Genomic DNA, 17,573 nt, shown 5'->3' with positions numbered 1-17,573 from the left:
TCTTGGGTAAAATATTCCGGAGGTAAAACGGTCCCCCATTCGGATCTCCGGGCGGGGACTACTCAACAGTACGCCGTTATCAGGAGAAAGAAAACTGGCGTTCTACGGATCGGAGCGAGGAATGTCAGATCCCTTAATCGGGCAGGTAGGTTAGAAAATTTAAAAAGGGAAATGGATAGGTTAAAGTTAGATATAGTGGGAATTAGTGAAGTTCAGTGGCTTTTGACAATGTTGACTGGAATACTCTGTATCAATTTCTGAAGGAGCCAGAGGTAAAATACAGGGAGCGACAGGCTATTTACAGTTTGTAAAGAAACCAGATGGCAGTTATAAGACTCGTTGGGCATGAAAGGGAAGCAGTGGTTGGTAAGGGAGTGAGTCAGGGTTGTAGCCTATCCCCGGTGTTATTCAATCTGTATATTGAGCAAGCAGTAAAGGAAACAAAAGAAAAATTTGGAGTAGAATTAAAATCCATAGAGAAGAAATAAAAACTTTGAGGTTCGCCGATGACATTGTAATTCTGTCAGAGACAGCAAAGGACCTGGAAGAGCAGCTGAACGGAATCGGCAGTGTCTTGAAAGGAGGATATAAGATGAACATCAACAAAAGCAAAACGAGGATCATGGAATGTAGTCGAATTAAATCGGGTGATACTGAGGGAATTAGATTAGGAAATGAGATGCTTAAGGTAGTAAATGAGTTTTGCTATTTGGGGAGCAAAATAATTGATGATGGTCGAAGTAGAGAGGATATAAAATGTAGACTGGCAATGGCAAGGAAAGCGTTTCTGAAGAAGAGAAATTTGTTAACATCGAGTATAGATTTAAGTGCCAGGAAGTCGTTTCTGAAAGTACTTGTGTGGAGTGTAGCCATCTATGGAAGTGATACGTGGACGATAAATAGTTTAGACAACAAGAGAATAGAAGCTTTCAAAATGTGGTGCTACAGAAGAATGCTGAAGATTAGATGTGTAGATCACATAACTAATGAGGAGGTATTGAATAGAATTAGAGAGAAGAGAAATTTGTGGCACAACTTGACTAGGAGAAGGGATCGGTTGGTGGGGCATATTCTGAGGCATCAAGGGATCATCAATTTAGTATTGGAGGGCAGCGTGGAGGGTAAAAATCGGGAGGGAGACCAAGAGATGAATACACTAAACAGATTCAGAAGGATGTAGGTTGCAGTAGGTACTGGGAGATGAAGAAGCTTGCACAGGATAGAGTAGCATGGAGAGCTGCATCAAACCAGTCTCAGGACTGAAGGCCACAACAACAACCTCTATATAATGCAAAATTGACCACTAGATGTCGCGAGAGAGGGACCTCCCAGTACAAAAGCAGGCGGGGAATTTTTTGTTGTCAGTGGCGAAGCAGCGATAGCAGGAAGGGTGGGTCACGAGGACTCAATGACCTCGAATTTGGACTAGTCACTGGCTTCATCAAAGTTTTCAAATTTGTCACGGGCATTTCAGCCATTCTAATGCTGCCCAAGTCGACTGCTGGAGTGCAGGTGATACGATTGTGAACTGGAAACACGAAGGAACGATCACAGCTAAACTGAGACCATCCAGAGCCCATGTAGTTACGGACGAGGAGATGGGCAGAGACCGTCGAGTGTTGCAGAGGATGGGACCGAAACATCGCATGAAATTAGGACCCACTCGTGAGTTCCAAATTGCTATCAGTAGTCCAGGTGGCACAATGACTGCCTGTAGGGAACTAAAGAGAATAGGTTACAATGATCGAGTAGTTCCTCATATGCCACATACTTTTGTAATCAGTGCTAAGCGAGATGGTGGAAAGAGAGACGCCACTGAACAGTGGATGACTGATAGAAGCCTAAATGCGGAAGGATATGGAACAAATTTTACAGCATTGTGTACTGAATACCGTATAGGAACCTTACAGACGATGACGGTTTGAATTAGCGTGACTAATACGCTGTCATAAAGCGACGTCTTTGAAGCAATGGTTTGTGAACAATAATATTCCTGAAATGAAGTGGCTTGCCCAGAATGCCGATGTGGACCCAATGCAACACTTTTAGGATTTAAAAACACAGACTTCACTCCAGACTCCAGCTTCGAACATCACTACCTTTTCTGGTTTTAGTTCTCTAGAAAGAATTGGCTGCCATTTCTCCACACACATTCAGACACCTCATTGAAAGAATTCCTAGCAGAGTTCTGGCCATCAAAAATGCGAAGGTTGGACACACCCTATGTTAATGCACTCTGACAGGTATTCAGTTACTTTTGATCAGATGGTGTACCTTTCCAGAAGAGAAGAGAATCGAGGAGTTTAAGATGTAGTGCTATAGAAAGATGTCGAAAAGTAGATGGATCGACAAGAAATGGGCGAGGAGAGAAACATTTCGAAAGCAGCAAACTAGAAGGAGGACTGGCTGATAGGACATGAACTGAGACACCATAGAATTGGTTCCATGATAATTGAGGGAGCTTTATTGTAGGGAAGCGAGATATTTAAATATATTCAACAAATTATTGAGGACATTGACTGCAAATGAGGATAAGAATTCGTTGTGAGCTGCATCAAACCAGTAAGATGACTTTAGCCCCGCCCTACAGCCCCCCCCCCCCCCCGGTTACTCACAAAAAAAAGAAATAAAAATAAATAACCTACTTTTCAGAAATTATTAAGTTATTGTCCGATGTGAGAATCAAACGTTTATTCAAATTAGTATGCATAATCGTTGAGATTGGAGACATACCAAGGTAATCGCAAAGTTTTTATTAACTCCTCGAAAAGATAAAATTATAAAATTAATTTTTTGCTTTTTGCCGATGTAAGCCTGCAGCCCTGATACGCAATGGAATCACTGCGCCACGATACAGTAGCATGCCTCAGCGGGAGCCGTTAACAAAATGACGCAGCCCATTGATGTAGTCGTGATGGATGGCACCATTTTTATTTCGCCGCCTCTAGCGGCTTACTACGGAAGTGTTGGGTGGGTTTTCAATGTGTAGTTGGCCTACAGGCGTGTATCTGCATAAAAAAGAATTAATTACATAACTTAAGGTTTTCGACGTGATAGCTCATGCATCCAAATTGAAGATTGTAATAATATATGAACGGAAAAGAAAACTGACTACGCGTTAAATAATGTACAAGACTTTTGGCTGCTACACACTGCAAGAGCGTTTGTATTCAAACTTTTAAAATACAAATTGGAGTGCTATTTATCTTGAAGTAAGGTGTAACTATTACTCTTCTTACGTAATTAAACGTAATTTTTGCTTTGGCCGAACATTCTTCACCGGGCCGTTTCCGCATCTTCAGTGGTGTACAAACGAAAACATTTATTATTGCAATTATTTGCTTAACCATAAGAATTCTGAGTCGTCTGCATTTATATACAGGGTACGGCAGCGTTCATAGCAGGGTATTAAAAACACACCATCAGGCAGTAACTGTAATTTATTTATTACCTCTTATGTCAATTAATAGTTAAAGGTATGCCATTTACTAATGTGTAATTCATTGTCCATTGCGTGGATTACTTTTTGAATATGACTCCTGTCAAATGATGCCCTCTCTACACAACATATTCATCTAGGCGGCGTTGGAAGCGTTCCATAACTCGACGTAACGTATTCCCTGGGACATTACCGACGGCAGTTCTGATGCGATCCTTCAATGGTGGCACAACGTGTTCGGAACACTTCTTGCTTCAGGTAGCACCAAAGGAAAAAGTGTGCATATGAAAGGTCAGTTGAGCGAGGCGGCCAGGAAATCTCACCAAAACGGGAAATAACTCTACCCGGAAATGTCTGTCGCAAGAAATCCATGCAAATTCTGGCTGTATGCGAGGTCGCTCCGTCTTGCTGAAACCATGATTCCACATCGACTATACCTAATTGGGGAAGAACGAAGTCTTGCAGCATCTTTAGGTAGCGTTCACTGGTGACAGTTACAGCCCCACCGCTGTCATCCTCAAAAAAGTAAGGGCCAATAATTCCAAAGAAAGCAACTCCACACGACACTGTGACACGAGAACTGTGCAAGGGCTAGATGTGCAGTTGATGTGAGTTTACATCACTCCAATAACGCATATTCTGTTTATTCACTGAATCACATAGCTCGAAATGAGCATCATCTGACATCAGGATGGTGTGTAACATTTGTGGATTTTGGCGAAGGAGATCACGCATTGTTAAGCAGAATGTTTCGCGTGAAATCCAGTCGCGAGGCCTAATTTCCTGAACAATCTGCGTAGAATATGGATGAAAATGGAGATCTTCGCGCAATATTCTCGTGAATAAGCGATCGGATATATGCACAGTTTGCGCATGACGACGAGCAGATCTTTTTGGGCTACGCAATAATGCAGCACGAACATTTTCCACGGCTTCTGGTGTCCGCACAGTTCTGTCACTGCTTCGCGGTTTGCCATTGCAAACAGAACCTGTTGTTCGAAATGCACGCACCCACCTCACAATGGTCCGTCCATCTGGAACTTTCCCATGACGTTCCAAGTTGAAATATTGCAGAAATAGACGCTGGGTGGCAATAACAGAGTCGTTATTCTTGAAATAGCTTTCAACAGCAAAAGGCACGATGCTGTGCACTTCACAGCTTCATATCACTGTTACACTCGAAATGGCAGCTCATTAGTGCACGAATGTGGCAAGAACCGGCGCGCATTCCTGCAGTACGTCATTGTACTACGCAAGTCAAATTACGCTATGAACGCTGCCGCACAAGAAGGTACGGCCAAACTTTCAGGAAACATTCCTCACACACAAATAAAGAAAAGATGTTATGTGGGCATGTGTCCGGAAACGCTTAATTTCCATGTTAGAGCTCATTTTAGTTTCGTCAGTATGTACTGTACTTCCTCGATTCACCGCCAATTGGCCCAATTGAAGGAAGGTAATGTTGACTTCGGTGCTTGTGTTGACATGCGACTCATTGCTCTACAGTACTAGCATCAAGCACATCAGTACGTAGCATCAACAGGTTAGTGTTCATCACGAACGTGGTTTTGCAGTCAGTGCAATGTTTACAAATGCGGAGTTGGCAGATGCCCATTTGATGTATGGATTAGCACGGGGCAATAGGCGTGGCGCGGTACGTTTGTATCGAGACAGATTTCCAGAACGAAGGTGTCCCGACAGGAAGACGTTCGAAGCAATTGATCGGCTTTTTAGGGAGCACGGAACATTCCAGCCTATGACTCGCGACTGGGGAAGACCTAGAACGACGAGGACACCTGCAATGGACGGGGCAATTCTTCGTGCAGTTGACGATAACCCTAATGTCAGCGCCAGAGAAGTTGCTGCTGTACAAGGTAATGTTGAACACGTCACTGTATGGAGAGTGCTACGGGAGAACCAGTTGTTTCCGTACCATGTGTCAATCCTCATTTCAGTGCAAATGTTCTCTTTACGGATGAGGCTTCATTCCAACGTGATCAAATTGTAAATTTTCACAATCAACATGTGTGGGCTGACGAGAATCCGCACGCAATTGTGCAATCACGTCATCATCACAGATTTTCTGTCAACGTTTGGGCAGGCATTGTTGGTGATGTCTTGATTGGGCCCCATGTTTTTCCACCTACGCTCAATGGAGCGCGTTATCATGATTTCATACGGGATACTCTACCTGTGCTGCTAGAACATGTGCCTTTACAAGTACGACACAACATGTGGTTCATGCACGATGGAGCTCCTGCACATTTCAGTCGAAGTGTCCGTACGCTTCTCAACAACAGATTCGGTGACCGATGGATTGGTAGAGGCGGACCAATTTCATGGCCTCCACGCTCTCCTGACCTCAACCCTCTTGACTTTCATTTATGGGGGCATTTGAGAGCTCTTGTCTACGCAACCCCGGTACCAAATGTTGAGACTCTTCGTGCTGTACTGTGGACGGCTGTGATACAATACGCCATTCTCCAGGGCTGCATCAGCGCATCAGGGATTCCATGCGACGGAGGGTGGATGCATGTATCCTCGCTAACGGAGGACACTTTGAACATTTCCTGTAACAAAGTGTTTGAAGTCACGCTGGTACGTTGTGTTGCTGTGTGTTTCCATTCCATGATTAATGTGATTTGAAGAGAAGTAATAAAATGAGCTCTAACATGGAAAGTAAGCGTTTCCGGACACATGTCCACATAACATATTTTCTTTCTTTGTGTGTGAGGAATGTTTCCTGAAAGTTTGGCCGTACCTTTTTGTAACACCCTGTATACTATTTCATAGCAGCATTTGTAGGTTAACTCTGTTTACGTTAGCTATAAGTAAAAAATGGTTCAAATGGCTCTGAGCACTATGGGACTTAACATCTGAGGTCATCAGTCCCCTAGAACTTAGAGCTACTTAAACCTAACTAACCTAAGGACATCACACACATCCATGCCCGAGGCAGGATTCGAACCTGCGACCGTAGCGGTCGCGCGGTTCCAGACTGAAGCGCCTAGAACCGCGCGGCCACACTAGCCAGTGCTGTAAGTACAGAATGTGCATTGAGCATCTGTTGTTATCTCTCCTATGTTTTATGTACTGTACGTTCACTGGTTCTTCTGTAAGCACTTTTGTACTAATACTTTCTTTTATAGAAGTTTTCACTGCCTGCATTTCATTGTTCTGATATTACGCATGTGAACTTGCTGCCATGTTAAATGTGGAGTCATGGAAAGCTATAGACTAGATAGGAGTACCTCTGAAACTCGTGTTTATTGCCCTGGGAGGCAAAATTGAATTATTCTGGAGGGAAAAGCAAAAAAAAAAAAAAAAAATTACCATCTCTGTCCTATCGTACTCTAGTATTTGTTAGTTCATCTTCATCATTATAGTCACAACCAAATTGGCATGTGAGACCTTCTACTGCACAAATGTCTGTTTTAGACAATTCATGTATTACAGTTTTAAGCGATATGCATGCATGTTGTTCTTGCATTTATTTCTAATGTGGTCTGTGTAGTTTGCATTAAGCCGTTGCTTCAACTTGTTCTTATCACGTCAAATGCAGCCAACATCTTCCTGCATCCTGTGTTCTCCATTGGCTTACCTTCATGTCCCGCTTACCCCCATTTTATTTTCATTACGTCTGTAGCCCCATTCTGTTCCCAGGTCCATTCACTGTTTTTTCTCTCTATTTAATAAGTCCTATCATCACCTCTCGATTACTCCCTGAGCAATCCACAGTTTTGAATGGTTTTCACGTGTGAAGTCCATATCTCACTAACATAGGGTAAAATGAGTAAGAAACAATGATTGTAAACTTCCAAATTTCAGATTTAAAAATACGCCTATCAAGAGCTTATGGTGGAGGACGTCAAGTCGTACATCAATTACTAAAGAATGGATGAGCATACATTTCTGTATGTGCTCAGTGAAGTGTGTCCTCATATCACAAAGCACAATATTCATTTAAGAACTACTACCTTTTCAGAAGACAGGCTCACTGTAACACTCCGATTCCTTGCTACAGCAGAGGGTTAGGTTAGGTCAGGTTAGATTAGGTCAGGTCAGGTCTCCAATCTTCTTAATCTATTTTTGTATTCAGGGTGCCTGACGTTGTTAAGCGCCTCATCAGCTTCATACATCTCTATTAATTTTGTAGTTGTCGGCACACACCAATTATATTTACCAGCAAAGTACATAAAAACACTACAGACGACAGAACGCTACACATGTGGTAACATGTCTCATTGCAGTGAACAGAAGACAAGCAACTTCTTTGATCAAATCTACAGCGAGGCCCTAGATTTGATCAAATATTGGACGACATTTGACAAAGTTCCCTATTACACCATCAAATATCTTTGACAAAGATACTTGACGAAGAAATTTGATAGTGTAATACCGGCCTACGTCAAAGATTTTTGTCAAATATATTTGACGGAATATTTGACCACATCTTTGATCAAATCTTTGACAAAGAAATTTGATAGTGTAATACCGGCATTTGTTAATGAACGGGTGTGAATTTTAACAAGGCAAAATTATGATAAATAGTTTTAAACGTCCAGAGGCTCCTCCTAGTATTCTTGTTGTCATAAATGACTTTAATTATTAAATGTAAATAAACAAAAACGGTGACTTTGGCGCCAAGATGGCGGTACTACCCGTCATGTATATTTCCCAGGCTGACGCTTGTCGCTACGGTCCAGCGCCGAGCCCCACCCCACTACGCGCAACATATGGTCGCTTCGTCACCTAGCCAGTCAGCGTGGGAAATGCTCTCCGACTCATGGCCAGCTAGGACTACAGCACTTCCTAACTATCGTGAATACATCAATAAGAGACAATAATTTATTAAAACTGGAAAAGATGTCTTCCTCACGTGAGAGGCACCTTACACAAGGCAAATGTGAAAGTGCTGTTAGTAAAAATTCTCTATTTAAACTAGACTGAACTGCATGTGACTTCTTTAGTCTTTATTAAAACTTGCATCTGACTGCGTATTTAACTGAACTGAACTTTATCTGACTGCATGAAAATATTGTCGGAAAATTAATACTTAAAATACACATCTGACTGCATGAAAGTTTAGTGGTAAAAATAAATGAAAGTCACCAACCTGCATCTGACTGCGTCTGTGGACTTAGCTCGTGCACTCCTTCCCGTTTAGCTGATAATAAAACATATATTCAACTCAGCCGTAGTGCAATGGCATAAAATTGTCATTCTAGATAACTTTACTCATTTTGGCCCTGTTTGTTACTTAATAAAAATTCTGTCCTGTTCTGAATAATTTGCCAACTGTGCAATGGCATATAGATTATTTTACTCTGATAAATGAAATTATTAGCTTTACTCATGGGAACTTTACTTTAATGTACCTTTTGGTTCAATGCAAGCACAGGATGTGGAGAACGACATAAGGTGTGAGATGAAACTCTAATTTTATCTAAAAAATATTTATTGTTCAAACTTTTAAGGCACATGTGAAAAACTAAAAAAAACTTCTATAGCAAGGATTTACGAGAAAGTTTCACAAAACGCTTATTGCATCAACAATGGGATTTCTATCTAGCTTTTAGACATTATTTAACCGAAGAAAACCTATTTTATTAATTATTCTTTCTAGTTTCCCCAGGTATGTGCCGAGTTTCGCTCAATATATAGCTTATTATGTGCGTAGCGCCAATTCTTACTTTGATGCTGTCACGACCCGGCTGCCCCCTGCAGGCATCTAGCTCCGACTCGAAACACATCTACTGTCTCTGCGCATCTCCTTACCACTACTCAAACTTTTACCGCGTGCACCTAGCTCGGTTAGCTGTCAAAGATCTTACTACTCGAAGATGTACTACTCGTCCAACCTTGCGGTTGGGAACCATCGACATTTTTCTCTGGCTCTATCCTGATCGAATCTCAGCACATACTTTTCAAATGTATCCCCGAAATTTCATTACTCTACGTTAATTATTTTTGGGTGTTGCGATCTTTTCTGTCAACGTAATTTCTGAGCAGTGTTTATTTATTCTCTGTCCGTCGAAGTGTCTGCTTTGCAGCGAGAGGAAGAGTCGCTGCAAATATGGAAACTGTTGCGCCTTGCCGACATGGAGACGGCTACGGCAGTGTGTGTGTGCCCGCAGGCATCTACTTCGCGACGTACGAGGCGATGACGCGCGGCAGCGCCCCCGCGCCCACGTGGCTGGTGCTGGCGGCTGGTGGCACGGCGGGCGCCGCATCCTGGCTGTTCACCTACCCCGTGGACGTGCTCAAGTCGCGCCTGCAGGCCGACGGCGGCGACGGCCGCCCCCGCAGGTACTCGGGTACGTACTCCTTCAGTCACTGCCATCAGCAAACTTCGTTAGTCATTGTGAGCACCTTGAACGTTGCTGCAACACGCCATCTTCAATAATTGGGGGAAGATTTATTTATTTATTGTTCTGTGGGACCAAATTAAGGAGAAGTCTCCATGGTCATGGGACGAGTCAATACATGGAATTATAACACGATAGTAGAAACAGATAAAATGAAATATAAGAAACATATTCAGCCGATAAGTATTAAGTTTAAATAAAGAAAATCAACAATGTAACACTGGAATTTGCTTAATTTTTTAGCTCTTCAAGGAGCTCCTCGACAGAATAGAAGGAGTGAGCCACGAAGAAACTCTTCACTTTAGACTTAAAAAGAGTTTGGGCTACTGCTAAGATTTTTGAGTTCTTGTGCTAGCTTATTGAAAATGGGAGCAGCAGAATACTACACTCCTTTCTGCACAAGAGGCAAGGAAGTGCATTCAGATTTCATTTCTGCCTAGTATTAACCGAGTGAAAGCTGCTAACTCTTGGGAATAGGCTAATATTGCTAACAGCAAATGACATTAAAGAAAATATATACTGTGAGGGCAATGTCAGAATTCCCAGACTATTGAATAGGGGTCGACAAGAGGTTCTCGAAATTACACCACATATAGCTCGAACAGCCCGTTTTTGAGCCAAAAATGCCCTTTCTGAATCAGAAGAATTACCCCAAAAAATAATACCATATGACATAAGTGTACGAAAATATGCGAAGTAGACTACTTTTCGTATTGAACTGCCACTTATTTCAGATACTGTTCTAATGGTAAATAAAGCAGCATTTAGTTTCTGAACAAGATCCTGGACGTGGGCTTTCCACAACAGCTTACTATCTATCCGAATGCCTAGGAACTTGAACTGTTCCGTCTCGCTTATAATATGCCCATTCTGTCTGACCAAAATATCGGTTCTTGTTGAATTGTGAGTTAGAAACTGTAAAAACTGAGTCTTACTGTGATTTAGCATCAAATTATTTTCCATAAGCCACGAACTTATTTCATGAACTACATTATTTGATGCTGTTTCAATATTACACACAAGATCCTTCACTACCAAGTTGGTGTCATCAGCAAACAGAAATATTTTTGAATCACCTGTAATACTAGAAGGCATATCATTTATATAAATAAGAAACAGCAGTGGCCCCAGCACTGACCCTTGGGGAACGCCCCACTTAACAGTGCCCCATTGGGGCTGAACATTGTTTCGAGTTTGAGTTACAGGTGGGGAAAAGAGGCTAACACAGGATAGTCTTATTTCATTACAGGTCTCTCACTCACATTATATGCGGTTTTCTAAAAGTTAATCGATTTCGCCAGACTAGAGTCCGACTTAAACTACATTATAGTTGACAATTCACTCGTTGGAGCTGGTTTCCGCCAGTCAGAGCTCTCAACGTCACACCATCTTCAATAATTGGATGAAGATTATTTCGTGTTTGAGTTAAGAGGTAGGGATAAGAGGCTAACACAGGATAGTCTTATTTCATTACAGGTCTCTCAGTCACATTACATGCGGTTTTCAAAAAGTTAATCGATTTCACAAGACTAGAGTCCGATTTAAATTAGATGATAGTTGACAATTCACTCGTTGGAGCTGGTTTCCGCCAGTCAGAGCACTCAACGTCACGCCGGGACCATTCACCGTTGTCAAGTTACCACAACAGTTGGTGAGATCACATCTAATTTCTTGTTCGACATTCTTCTTTCTTGATGATTTTTGATCCCGAATCATGAGCTGGGACTTTTATTACATATTTAATCACACATGATAACGACACAAAATCAACAAACAACAACACACACACACACACACACACACACACACACACAACACCCAATATCTCTCTCTCTCTCTCTCTCTCTCTCTCTCTCTCACACACACACACACACACACACACACACACACACACACACACACGCCGGAGTGCCCGAGCGGTTCTAGGCGCTACAGTCTGGAACCGCGCGACTGCTACGTCACAGGATCGAATCCTGCCTCGGGCATGTGTGTGATGTCCTTAGGTTAGTTAGGTTTAAGTAGTTCTAAGTTCTAGGGGACTGATGATCTCAGAAGTTAAGTCCCATAGTGCTCAGAGCCATTTGAACACACAAGCGCGACAACGATGCTAAAGAAGTACACATGTTTCATACATAGCACTAACAGTACACTACTGGTTTCTTCCGCACAAGACGCGATTCGGCGTCACATATGTAGTTATCAGATATCAGCCTGTCTTATTTTACGAACTGTAAGACGATCTGTATATTGAGCAAGCAGTAAAGGAAACAAAAGAAAAATTCGGAGTAGGTATTAAAATCCATGGAGAAGAAATAAAAACTTTGAGGTTCGCCGATGACATTGTAATTCTGTCAGAAACAGCAAAGGACTTGGAAGAGCAGTTGAACGCAATGGACAGTGTCTTGAAGGGAGGATATAAGATGAACATCAACAAAAGCAAAACGAGGATAATGGAATGTAGTCGAATTAAGTCGGGTGATGTTGAGGGTATTAGATTAGGAAATGAGACACTTAAAATAGTAAAGGAGTTTTGCTATTTGGGGACCAAAATAACTGATGATGGTCGAAGTAGAGAGGATATAAAATGTAGACTGGCAATGGCAAGGAAAGCGTTTCTGAAGAAGAGAAATTTGTTAACTTCGATTATAGATTTAAGTGTCAGGAAGTCATTTCTGAAAGTATTTGTATGGAGTGTAGCCATGTATGGAAGTGAAACATGGACAGTAAATAGTTTGGACAAGAAGAGAATAGAAGCTTTCGAAATGTGGTGCTACAGAACAATGCTGAAGATTAGATGGGTAGATCACATAACTAATGAGGAGGTATTGAATAGAATTAGAGAGAAGAGAAATTTGTGGCACAACTTGACTAGAAGAAGGGATCGTTTGGTAGGACATGTTCTGAGGCATCAAGGGATCACCAATTTAGTATTGGAGGGCAGTGAGGAGGGTAAAAATCGTAAGGGGAGACCAAGAGATGAATACACTAAGCAGATTCAGAAGGATGTAGGTTGCAGTAGGTACTGGGAGATGAAGAAGCTTGCACAGGATAGAGTAGCATGGAGAGCTGCATCAAACCAGTCTCAGGACTGAAGACCACAACAACAACAACAAGACGATCTTTTTTCTTCGAAAAACTGCCTCCAAAATTCAGGTGCGTCTTTTACTCGAAATCAATGTAAAAAAGTCCCGTGTTTAATTTAAAATTCCCGCCGGTCTTAAGAATGGCCATAAACGTTTGTTCGGTTTTATAAACTAAGATTTTTTTTTTTGGTCTGGCTTTGCAGTCTAATGATAAAAATGGTAAGAACGTTATTTTAAAAAAAAATTGCTCAAAATTTAGGTGCATCTTATATTCCGTAGCATCTTATAGTTCGAAAAATATGATATAACAGGTAAGCCTGACACCACGGCATGAAACCGTATTTATTAAGGCTGCAATTCATCATTGCGACTGGCTAACTACAGCCATAAATGTGACTACATTATGAACTGGAGTGGCGCAGCGCAAATGTTAACACGTTAATTCCATGTAGGAGGTCGTAGGTTCAAATCACGTCAAATATAGCGTATTTTTTTAAAATTTCTAAATCTAAACAAAAGTGCTTCATTATTATTTCTATTCAGTTAACTGATTTATATGCAGTTCTTTTAATTATAATTCTTTGCCGTCTCATTTTTCATCGGATCGACTTTTTTATTTGTTCTTATTTTTCTTCCTGTCGTCTTATTTTCGTCTGGAATCTGCCTGTGTCACCTATAATCTGCAGCCAAGGGCCACCCAGGATTTCTCATCGGCTGGTAACGTTTCAGCTCGTGAAGCCAGCGCTAGGATATTTTCAGGTTACCAGTGATACCGAGAATGTTATGTTTAGCCCAGGACATCAGTTTAAATTCAGGGCTACAAAACGCGTCGTCTGGCGCAGTTCAGTCGTTGCTTATTTAAAATCAGCAATCGACAGAACATCTCGTATAGCCGACATACCTTGCGGCGGCATCTTCCTACCTCGCTCCGCACATTGTGAAGTGACCCGCCGTGTTTGTATGTCAGTTATAACCGAGCGGTAGCCGGCAGCCGATGTGGCAATACCATAGCAGCAAGCGACAGATATCAACTATCAAGTAATTTTAATCGTACTATGCATCATCTGCTAGGTCTGATCAACGAAGACTAAGACTGACGTATTTCTCACATGGTATTACTGCTTTCAGTGTTTTCATGATCTGTTCCAAAGTACTCCACTCCTACATGTACGCACTGTTTATAACATCTCTGCCAGTCCTCGAACACACAGGTCATTCTTTGTCAGCTCCTTAAGAATCGCCTCACCTTTCTTCACACTGCTTCATAGTTCTCAAATCGAATGCACTGAAGCTTAGCTTTTTTTCGCGGGAATAAAGGAAATCACAGGGTGCAAAATAGGAACTATAAGACGAATATGGTACACAAGTAATGTTGTATTGAGAGAGAAACTATATGACTTCATTTGCGACGTGAGGTCGCACGTTGTCATAATGAAGTTTCCACCCAGCCTGGGAAAGTTCTGGTCCTTTGTTTGGAATGTGTTTCCCAGTTTAGCCAATACTGGTGTGTAGTATGCTGCTGTGACAGTAGTGTGAGGGAGAATTCCACGTTGGTAAATCATTCCATGACAGTCAAGAAATGTGATCACTGTCACTTTCCCTGCGGGTGGAACAACTTTCGCTTTTTCCTGTTGGAGAACCTGGCGCTTTCCATACTGCGCTGGCTCGTTTTCCTTCAGGATTATAATGATACAGAAATGACTGATCACCCGTGATTCCAGAAACGCATCTCATCCCTCAGCAAAGAGACGCAGCACATCACGGTTTGTTTCCATAAAATGCGAACGTCTACAAAATAGAGCATTATCACCAAACTGTCAATACGAGACTGTTGCCGCCTACGAACTTTATACATAAAAACCAACTCTTTTCAAATGTTCGTAGTACAGATAGGAAACTAACACGAAAGCCACAAGAAAATATCAGTCTCAGTTTTTTTATCAACCCTTGTATATGAATCATGAAGACGAAACCTTGTGGCAAATTTTAACTTACACATAAGACAAAAAAATTTTTATTTTCAGTAAAGCCAACCGATTTCACAGAAGGTATAATCTAACGTGCAGGTACATATAACCTTTTGGTACTTTTCGCATTACGCGTAGTCTCGAACTTTTCACTCACCTTTTACAAATGAAGCGTGGAAATGTCAGATGTTCTAAGTGCCAAATCTCAAATTTTTCAGGAGTATCAAAGCCCAATGTACCCATTTTTGTACATTATTTAAATGTATCCTACAAATTGGAAAAGTACTTTGATACCACGGAATTATGCTGTTCGCCTCAACATTGCAAAAATTAATCAGACCAATAAACAAAGTAAATAATTTTTTTAGAATGTTCTGGGTGCCACGCTAGAGAACTGACTAGTTCTAAGTGCCAGTAAGAAAGAAGGAATAGAGCAGAAATATTGTATTAAAGTTTCAACTAGTAGAACTGTAATACAGCAGTAATGTGTCAACTAGTAGCACTGCAATACAGCAGTAAAGTTTTAACTAGTGGAATTATAGTCAACAAAAAACTTTTCTCGTATATTTTAAATTTTTAAGAGAGAATAACAAAACTAAATAAAAAATGAAATCTTTCATGATTGGCTTCTGCTTCTTATACAACTCTATTCTTGGGTTCAGATGTTGCAAAGTTTATTACACAACTGCTTCTATAACTGAAGAAGGAATATCTTTTCAAAACATTTTCCAGACACATATTGTTTGGTCTGTTCACTTCTGCAACGTATTTTTCTACTTTTGAAACACAAAGAATCTCTTTCCACTACGAAGATGTTTTACTAACACAAACAGAAGCTCACATGCACCCTGCGTACCACACAAACTGTGTATCAAGTAAATGGAGGAGACATTGCACTTGGGACTTGCAACTCCAGGCGGATACACTGCTCGTCACAAAGATTGTGCTTCACTTAGCATCGAATGTCTAAAACATTTCTTCCATGATTTGGCACTTGGAACACGTCTAGAGACATGCAAGAGCACCGGGAACGCGTTTTGTGAAAAAATAGCACTTGCAAGGAGAAGAGGTCCCCAGCGGTGGGATCGACTGTTCGCAACCATTTTTACAGTGACTTAGATTAAGGTCCCAGGTATTATATCCTGCAGCAGTTCACCCCGGTAGGCCCTCGTTTGCGAAAAATCGACGAAAAAATATTTCGGAGATCTGTGTGATATACTATAGCTTTAAACAAGAAAGGACAAATTGACCGATAGGGTAGCAAAATGGTTACAGTAAAAGTCTCATATGGAAGGGGTTGTAGGTACAAATTACCTTGAGTGCTTCGAAATTTGTCGTTTTTAAATCTTCGTCAAAATGGTCCTGATCATTATTTTTATTCAATTAATGGGTTTAAATACATTTCGTTTATTTTTATTCCTTTGTCACAACGTTTTAATCACCATACTAAGTTTCTCAACTGCTTTCATTTTTCTTCCTATGATTCTTTTTCCACCTGGAATCTCGGTACTTGTGCTTTTAATTATTTGCATGTACTGAAGTGAATTTAATTTCTTCCTCTTCATCATCCTATATTTTCGTCCATTTTACAGTATTTATTATTTCTGTTCGTCATTTTCCTTGAATTTCATTTTATTAATAATTCTTCTTTTGTTTGAATATTCATATGCATTATTTTGTTCATAGTACAATAAGAATCAGTATTTTGAATGTTTGTAAGACGATTACCATCCGGGAAGGTATTCATCTTGTAACGACAATTACGTTTTTGACGCCTTTGCACATATAAATAGGTTACTTCGTCTATTGTTTTTTAAACTATAGGTCAGAGTTTTCAAATGATAAAGTATTATTGGAGATATATGAAAATAATTAAATTCACATGCACAAAGATTCCAACTGGATAAAGACTGATGGGAAGCAAAAATGAGCGCAGTTCAAAAAGTTTAAATGACGTGGCAAAGGAATAGAAATAAAGAAAATACATTTAATCCAATTAATTGAATAAAAGTAATGATCAAAGCCTTTTCAATAAAGATTTAAAAATAAGAAAATTGAAAGCACCTGAGGAAATTGGAACCAGCTATCTCTTGCATATGAGACTTGTACTACAAACATTACGCTACACAAACAATGTACATGATATTTTTAAATTTATTAGATTAGATTATATTTACTTTCATTCCAATTGATCTGTAGTGAGGAGGTCCTCCAGGATGTAGAACATATCAGAAAAACAATAATACATGACAAATTTTTACAACTAAAACAAATGAGCTAATGTACCTTCCACTGGTCCCAAGTGGAATGATCATAAATATTTTCAACATTTCGCGGCCCTGTCAGCAACAGTATAAATACTCCAGTAGAATTAGCATTCAAATTGGAAATAATTGCTACAAAAGGTTTTATTGTTTTAATGACATCGTTTGTGTCCCAGTATGACTAACCTAGGTTGTCCCCCTCGGCGGAGCTGAGGAAAAGTGGTGGGGGCCAAAAATATACCCTAAAAACGGGTATTTTTTCGGTTTTGTGATTATATCTCGTAAATGACTCACAATATCGAAAACATAGTAGAATTAAAAATTGCAGGGCATGAATTTCTGCATTGAATGAGACCATCCGCATATTTTTTGGACCACCTGTTTCCATACTAGTGGTCTTTAAAACTGAATCAGTTTTAAATGTTCATGAAAAATTTTCGTTTTAACCTCTG

At 40.6% G+C, this 17,573-nt stretch overlaps 1 protein-coding gene across 1 annotated transcript in view; it reads left to right on the top strand.

Annotated features, from left to right (window-relative positions):
• The window catches only part of LOC124619610 (mitochondrial basic amino acids transporter-like), a 243,155-nt gene that overhangs the window by 198,781 nt on the left and 26,801 nt on the right, over positions 1 to 17,573 (top strand). Inside the window, exon 6 of the mRNA XM_047146113.1 lies at positions 9,577 to 9,756. Within this exon, the coding sequence (XP_047002069.1) occupies positions 9,577 to 9,756 (180 nt within the window). The remainder of the gene's footprint in view (positions 1 to 9,576; positions 9,757 to 17,573) is intronic.

The sequence above is a fragment of the Schistocerca americana genome, chromosome 6 (genome assembly GCF_021461395.2).
Source record: "Schistocerca americana isolate TAMUIC-IGC-003095 chromosome 6, iqSchAmer2.1, whole genome shotgun sequence".
NCBI lineage: Eukaryota > Metazoa > Arthropoda > Insecta > Orthoptera > Acrididae > Schistocerca > Schistocerca americana.
Note: the sequence above shows the minus strand (reverse complement) of the source record. Positions and strands in the feature narration are given on the sequence as shown.